Consider the following 8,440-nt stretch of genomic DNA (forward strand, 5'->3'; position numbering starts at 1 on the left):
AGACATGTCAGGTCAAATCAAATTTAAGAGTGCTTTCAACAAAACAGGTTAATCACAAAGTGCTTTACAGGACAGCAAATGACATAAATGCAGATTAGAATCAACACCGCATTACTATTTTAGATTGTGGGGCCAGAATATACCCACATATACTGTGTATATATATACACATACCAGTATTTCCTATCAGAATGTTTTTCATAGAGTGGAAAGAGCCTCTGAAACAACATTTAGACGAGATGAGACCAAAACTCTCCTCTGAACCTCCAGCACTAAAACAGAGTGAGCAGAAGAGAGGAGAAAGATCTGCAGATTACACTGAATCCAATACTGAATAAATTATTTTATGTGGCTCCTTCACACATTAAGGTGTCCAGCAAATGACATTACAGTGACACCAGCTCTCCATCACTGTCCCGGGGCTTCGCTCAGCAGACGGTAGAGGGCGCTGACGGCCACGCGTTTCCCCGGTGACATGTCAGTGAGCAGCTCCGGTGTCTGGCTGCACCGAGACACTCAGCACGGTTTAAACCCGGTGCTTATTTATGGCTCCAACGGCTCTCGATGAAGAAACACACAAGTCAAGATATTAATGAATAACTGAGTAGAATGAATTCAATAAATGCAGTTGGAGTTGAGGTGTGTGTGTTTGGATGAATGTGTGTGTGTGTGTGTGCGTGCGTGCGTGCATGTATGTGTAGGCTATGCTCTCTGGGTATTTTGTGTGTGTTTTGCTTATATTAAACGCATTGGGTTTCCTTGCAATGTGCAATACAAATAAAGTTTGACTTGAATTAGATGAGAATAAACGCCTATTTCACTACAAAAGAAACTAATATGTACAACAATACAAATTCATGCTTCATTGGGGACAAACTTCAGTAATAAAACCATCAGGCGTCATTTTTCTAGTCCCGCCTCCCGCCCCTCTCCGGGGTTGGCTTGTGGCTGAGAAACGCTGGAACCAGGCGTTCGGTGATTGGTCGGCCGGGCTGTCAATCACCCACAGAGCACCGGCTGTGGCTTTGAGCAGCAGAGACGCACCGCTGTTCCCCCTCTCTGCTGTTTAGTGCGTCGAGCGGCGGAGGAAAGTGGAGTTTGCGCGTCTTGTGCGTCCGTGGACCAAAGCAGCCGTGCGCTTCCCTCCTCCAGACCCGCAGGCATCCCGGGGACGAGAGCTCGCTTTTCCGCGCCGTGCGTGCCTCGGAGAGAAGGAGGAGGAGGATACTGCAGTTTTTATTTTCTGGTTTGAGTGGTTGAGATATACATATTTTTTTATTTCCCTCATGGTAACCAACACTTCCCAGCCGGAGTCATGTGGAATTGTATGGGGAAATCGCACCGCTTTTCAATAGTGTGTCTTCTGCTGGCGGTGTGGGCTGAGGTGAGAAGTTTTTTTAAATTTTTTTATTATTATTCCAAATGAAATAATATTTGGACAGTTTGGTGTTGTACCGCATCAAAGAACAGGGGCTCGTGCAGTTTTTGGAGGGGGTTAAATTCCAGCCTTAATTGAATTGCACGGTCGACAGTTGAATCATGTGATCTTGGAATTTCTAATTTAGCGTTTCCTTCGGAGAGATAAATTAGGTTTGCAGTTTACAGGCAAAGTTAAAACACTGGCTGCAGTGATGGTGCTCATGATTTCTGGTCCTCAGTTGATTTATTACCTTTCACATATATTCAAATTAGGGGTCGATATTAACATAAATAACTTGGTGAAAACTTTATATTTCTCAATAAAGGAACCATGCGGTTAATGCGTGTTTAAAAAGGCAATGGGGGGGCTTTACGCTGCAAAAAATGACCATCTTAACAAGTCATTTAGTCAAGTAATGAGTCTTAAAATCTTGTTTTCCTCCAAAACAAGTGAACATTTCTCTCAGTTGGATTTGGGTGGGATCACTTCACTTGTTTCCAACGCAGCTTCACCTGTTTGGAGAATTTCCTTGAGAAGTCGCAGATCAGCTCCACTAGTTTCAAGATAAAACACTTATCCAGTTCTTTCAATTCTTGGAACGAGTTGATTTGGCAGATGGTTTTCACTTTTGTTTTAAGAAAATAAGACTGAAGATAATAAGATAATAAGACTGAATACCATGCTAACGGACTTGTTAAGGTGGATTGTGTTGCAGTGTACAGCAGAGAAGCCTGATATGCAGAGTGAGCTGAATTGGAGTAGGTCGTGTATCCAAGCCTGAAGTTCAGCTCTGCCAAAACGTACACTATACTATCAGTTTGTGAGTGTACGCTGCAAAAAATATCCATCTGAACAAGCCGTTTAATGTAGTGTTGAGTCTTAAAGTCGTATTCCTCCTAGAACAAGTTAAAAAAAAAACTGAAATCTGCTATTGGGGATGAGATAATTTCACTTGTTTCCAATAAAAATCTGCTTGTTTCAAGAATTTTCATTAGCAAGTGTCGATTTCTTGATAGACTATTAGTGGAGTGACTTGCCTTTATCTGCCTGTTTTCAAGATATTCACACTTGGAACAAATGACCACGTTGGCAGAACTTTTCACTTTTCAAGAAAAATAAGATAAGACTGAATATAAGACAAAATGCCTTATAAAGATGGACATTTTTTTTTGCAGTGCAGCCGCCTCCAGCGTGTCTTTTGATCCTCTGCTGTTATTTTTCATTCTTAACTTCATGTTGCTTCCAGGTGTCTCGGTCCACGGGGTATTTCGAGCTGCAGCTGACTTCAGTGGAAAACCCAAAAGGTGAGCTGCTCAGCGGCGAGTGCTGCGACGGGGAGCGGGGCGACGCGGACGGCCGCTGCGGCGTGGACGAGTGCGACACCTACTTCAGAGTGTGTTTAAAGGAATACCAAACGGAGGTCACGACCAACGGACCGTGCACCTACGGCTCGGGAACTACTAACGTTATCGGTGGGAATACTTTTCACTTCAAGAGCGGCCAGAAAACCGGACAGAACCGAAACAATGACGCAGGGAAGATCGTCATTCCCTTCCAGTTTGCATGGCCGGTAAGTGGAATCGTGGGCGTCACTTGGGCAGCAAGGTGTGGGCACTCGCCATTCCTTAGATTAAACGAGTCCAAATTTGATTTTGGTAGATTTCTAGCATTAGAATGGAGAGCAAAGATCAAGCAAAAAAAATCTCTAGCAATTGACTTTGGTAGCCATATCCAAAAAATCACATCATGGGAGCATCCAGGACCGGTTTGGTGACCTGGGTTTATTATTTTATTACACTGAACAATATCATGTCAGTCATTACTCCACTTTCTCCTGATAAATGTAGCGTATATGAGCGGGTTTGGAAGTTTTGGTGGCGAATCATATGCTATTAGATGCAGGAACTTGACGTCTCCTCAAGTCGATCATCACAACACATCACCAAGCGAAACCGGACACGTTTTGCCCCGCTTTGACCAAATAGCATCGTCAGTTTTCAGTGCTGTACATGTGGAAGGGCTCGGGGAGGCTCGGCGTGCCAGTCATTCTTACGCGTGTCCATTTGGCGACTTTGGAGAGACGCGCCCTCCTCTCTGTCTCTATACATCACGCCACAGGTCGTGAGGTACACACATTTTTCCTCCCCGGAGACTTCAAGTAATTGCCTGAACCGCACGTCTGGGCTATTTTGATCAAGTGCAGCAGCGCGCGAAGGCATGAGCCCGCATGACGCACAGGCGAATCAGGGGCTTTTGGGGACGTTTTACGCACAGCGACTCTACATTTGTATCTGGGTTTTGATGAGTTAGCAAACAAGCCGTGTGTCTCTGGAGTGAGTTACAGTGTGATGGACTGTAGAGAGGAGGGGTGTGGGGTGGTGGTGGAGTGTTGAAGTAGAAATAAGGATATCCCAGTACAGGCGTTTTTAAGAAGTGGTAGGTAACTTATTATCTAATCTAAACAGAGCAGCAGAGCCAATCAGATTCCGCTCCCTTTCCTTATTTGGACTGCCAGCGTGGGAAACAGGAACAGCGTTGGCAATCAAAGCTTATTAAAACTGCTGTTACATGAGTCCGTGTTACACCCAGAGATCAGTATCTGAGGCGTCAGAGTGGCCCGGTGGAGAGAGCAGCGTCCTGTGGCCCCGGTGTCACAGGTTTGATCCCCACAACAGCAGAGTGTCCTGTCAAACAAAACACTGAAGCCTCTCCGGTGACAGATGCTTAAAATTTAAAACTAGGGCTGCATAGGTGACTGTCTATAATTATATCTCACAATTTTAGTCTCCACAGTTAATGATCATACTGTATTGGCAGTGTTAGTGAACAGTGGTTCTCATTGTGCGGTCTGGGGACCACCAGGGGTCCTTGAGGGGGTTCCAGGGGGTCCCCAGCAAATTGATGAATTGTTAAACTTCAGTATTATTTCATTTACAAGAAGTTAACACAATTAGAGAATGTAGAAGAATGACTGTGTTGGTCATAGTTGCACTGTTATCTCTCTACCTACAATACAGATAGTCATGGGATTCTGGACAAAATCATACATAAGAATAAATATATTCTCAGATCCCAGAGACAAAATCTCATGAAATGGGGGTCTGTGGCCCTAATGTGGACTAAATTAAGGTCCTTGATATGAAAAAAGGTTGAGAATCACTGATTTACAACACTTGCTGTAGTTGAAAAGAGCCATAAATGTGGATATAAGATGTGCAGTAAAATAGCTTTGATCCACAAATCATCAGCGCTGATAATCTTGATGTAACACTCCTGATCACAATACCCAGCAAAATAATTATCATTCCAGCCATAATCTCGCAGCCGTATGAAAAACATGAAGCCCCGGCAGTGTGTTCATGCCAGAGCGAAGGTATTGGACGCTTTGTGCGGCTGGCTGGCTATGTGACCTATCCATTCATCACTCCCCATGGTCAGCTGTCAGCAGAGGGGAAGATGGAAGTAGTAAGTTGGGGCCCTCCGGGCGGATACGGTTACCACTAAGTTGTGTGTGACACAGGCGGTGGATATCGGTGTCACCAACTACTCAAACAAGTGAAGATCCCCAGTCAATCTGGGCCGGGGGATGCCTTTACCTCGCCGCCTCTCAGGTTCACGCTCTGTCCGTTATTGGGTCATTGTCTAAGCCGGCGTGTGTGGGGTCAGTATTTTCCACTATCCACCCGGGAGGGGAGGGGGGGTGGGGGGGTGGATGGAGGGGGGGACAAAAGGAAGGAGGGTATCGGTGTTCCTTAGGCTTCTTTTCATGAGACAGTCAAGGGCAAAGCAGTCGGTGTGCTGCTGCCTGCAGACTGAACATCCTGAATGAGTTTCCCTGATGTTACTTAAAGTTTGAGAAGAAGAACTGTTGCAACTTTGTCTTACAACTAGGGCTGGGCGATATGGACCAAAAATCATATCTTGGTATTTTTAGGCTGAATGGCGATACACGATATATATCTCGGTATTTTCTACAAAGTGGGCTAAATGTTCAGTTGTAAGTCAAAGCCACATGTGAGATGTCACAAGCACTTTTATTAAAACAAGACTGTGATCAAAATAAAATGCAAAGACAGGGTTTTCTTCCCTGTTTTAGAACAGTCTGGTAAGTTCAGAAAAATGACATCACTTTACTGTAATGCAGCCTTTAAAACCAGGAAAAGACAACACTTATGCCATATCACAATATTACGACATCCAAAATCTAAGACGATATCTAGTCTCATATCACGATATCGATATAATATTGATATATTGCCCAGCCCTACTTTAAACCAAAGTGCATGGACTGGAAATGACTAGAAAAGGACAAAAATCAGCTCAGGGTGCATAAAGTTTGTAAATTCATAACTGATATCCAGAACTTGTTTCAAGTCTGTGGTCTCTGGACTTTTCTGTGTGTTAAACACAAATACCACTCGATGAAAGAATTCACACATGATGTTCTTATGACCTAAGCAAACGTCGGCGATCAGTATTTGTCATCATGAAAGAGTTTTTTTTTCCCCCCCGAGCTGGAACGCAGTATGAAGTATGAAAAGCGTGATGTCACGGTGATGTGCTGCCATGAACTGCCCCATTGACAGTAAATATGTGACCGAGGCTGTGTGTACACTCTGTGCTCAGCTGAGATGTATTTCTTAGTTTTGATTCAGAACATTTCACATTTCATTCCAGAACAGTCACCACACTTATTTTTAGCAGAAGTCTTTTCCATTTTTTCCCAGTTCAGTCTTCTTCGTGCTGTGTACCGGTGTGGCGTCGCATACTGGGGGGCCTCCCACATTTCTGCCTATGGGGTTCAGCAGTGAAGTATTATGGGAGCAGCTTATTTGGATGCTGGAATGTAGCAGTATTGCCTTCAAAATCTCTATTCATGTCTATTCATTTAGCAGTGTGTTTGCTAAAATGGCCCAGCAGCTTCTTTTCTGCAAGACTATCAGTTCACAGTGTAAACTAAATAAGCGATTCATTCAAGAAATTGATGCTCTTGTGTGGTATGTTGTTATCATTTCATTAACTATTGGTTTCTATCTTCGTACAGTCAGTTTAAGTTTTTTGAACATTTAAAAAATACCTCTGCAATTAATCTACCAGTGACAGAAAACCCATTGTCAGGGTTTTTCCTTACATATTGGATGTTATCCTCTTATGGCAAAAGCGTCAACATTTTTAGATGTTGAGGGAAATCTCACTTCCAGGACGGTTTGATGAGTCGACTCCATCGCTGAGTCGTGGAGTGAATCTCAGGAGCTCAGTGGTTTCTAATGCTGCCACTGTGTGTCTATCTATCTATCTGTGTATCACTGTCGTTGCTTTCAGACTTGCCTGTTAATCTCCCTTTCCTCCTCTCTACTCTTTGCACAGTAATGAAGAGCGTGTTTCCAAAACAACACACAGTAATATCCACTTTGGAAGAAAATGATTGGCTGAAGTCGGTATCTCTAAACTGTCAAGGAGCCGGTTTGTGAAAGTGTTTTAATTTTGTCAACCTGGGACGTACCTGCTAGCCTTTATTTGTTTTAATTTTGTGCCATCAATCATTTTGTAAGAGCAGGCATCAGTTTTCGTCGCTGTCAGGTGAAAACCCTGTATCTCTCTTTTCAGGAACGGCCTTGTTTTAGCTTGATCACAATGCATTTTTGACTTTATCCTGTGGTTTTTCTTTTGGTTTCATAAACCCAAGAGGTCGCAGAATTGTCTCAACCCTCTCAGGAACATCATGCAATCCTTCAACTGAAGTGAAAACATGAAAATCACCAAACACTGGAGTTACATGGTTTTCACGGGACAACAGCGAAATGGAAAATGAGCGATCTCTCTTCACGTTGCCTTTTTCATGCATTATGATGCAAGTCCAAACCTTATTCCCACAGACCGCTGTAGTTTACTACACCATGCTGCTGGCCGGTACACACACTGATAGTAAGTCAGAGTGTGTGTGTGTGTGTGTGTGTGTGTGTGTTGTGGAGGCCGTGGCCTGTAGCCCGTGGTGCCTCTGCAGTCCCTCGGCCCGCCCCGGTATCTGGGCCACTGGCTCCTGACACGAATTAGCCAAGAAAAAAAGTCATTGTTCTGCCCCCCCCACCCCCACCCCCACCCCCCCCCGCCCCGATTCGCCGATGATTTCCCCTTCATGTTAACCCCTCCGGCTGTTTGGGTCTTTAGTGACATCTTTTTTCATGAAAGGGAAGGGAAGGGGGGGGAAAGGAGGAGGAGAGAGGAAGGGAAGAGGGATTGACCGATGGAGCGAGGAGGAAGGGTAGGAGGGAGAGGGAGGGATGCTGGAGAAGACAGAGGAAAGAGCACCCCCCACAGCCCCCCCCCCCTCCCTCCATCCTTACCCCCCCCACCCCCCCACCCCATCCCCATCCCCACCCGCCTTCCTTGTGAGTTTTCTGTCACGAGGGAGGTGTATTTTTAGGAGCCGGTCCCTCGCACACAGACACTTAAGATGCCGTTTTTTGACTGTAGGAGAGGAGAGAAAAACAAGCGTTTAGTTCTTCTCCTCCTCTTCCTCGCCCCCCCCCCTCCTTCCACCCCCCCCCTCGCCCCCGTCTCTCTCTCTCTTTCTCTCTCTCTCTCCTTATGGGGTATTTTTAGAGGCGCTCTGTCTGTCCTCCCCTCACCCCTCTGTGAGTAAATCAAGGATCAGGGGCGCGTCACTCCTTCAGTTTCATGGCCGTTTTTTTTTTGGTTTTTTTTCCCTCTGCCCCGCTCTCTTGCCAGAATCTCCCCCCTCCGGCCTGGCAGCCAGCTCTGCTGTAGCAACACAGAGGACAGAGGTGGAACAGCTGTTGTTTAGAGACCTCCTCTTGCTATCGAGCGCCGTAGAATAAATGTTTTAGTGAAATAGCATTAGGAAAATAGTGTTAGGCTATTACGGCATGCTGTATTTGGCTCCGCGCTGCTGCGAGAATTGGATTACGCCGCTCCGAGGAGTATCAGAAAGCAATCGCAAAGTGCGATGTCGGATGACAGCAGTTCATTGTCTTGGGTTGTTTTCTCGGTAGCGTCACT

At 45.2% G+C, this 8,440-nt stretch overlaps 1 protein-coding gene across 1 annotated transcript; it reads left to right on the forward strand.

Moving 5' to 3' along the window:
- Positions 1-1,097: 1,097 nt before the first annotated feature.
- LOC139639578 (protein jagged-2-like) lies at positions 1,098-2,990 on the forward strand (the record flags this gene model as incomplete). The annotated part of the gene is made up of 2 exons (XM_071513701.1): positions 1,098-1,384; positions 2,667-2,990. Coding segments are annotated over exons 1-2 (393 nt in total), but the record flags the coding sequence as incomplete, so codon positions are not given.
- Between the last annotated feature and the right edge of the window lie 5,450 nt (positions 2,991-8,440).

This window comes from Centroberyx affinis, unplaced genomic scaffold, assembly GCF_046629955.1.
Source record: "Centroberyx affinis isolate AG114_WGS23_722 - 3 ecotype Tasmania unplaced genomic scaffold, CSIRO-AGI_Caff_v1 ptg007428l_1, whole genome shotgun sequence".
In the NCBI taxonomy this organism is placed as follows: domain Eukaryota; kingdom Metazoa; phylum Chordata; class Actinopteri; order Beryciformes; family Berycidae; genus Centroberyx; species Centroberyx affinis.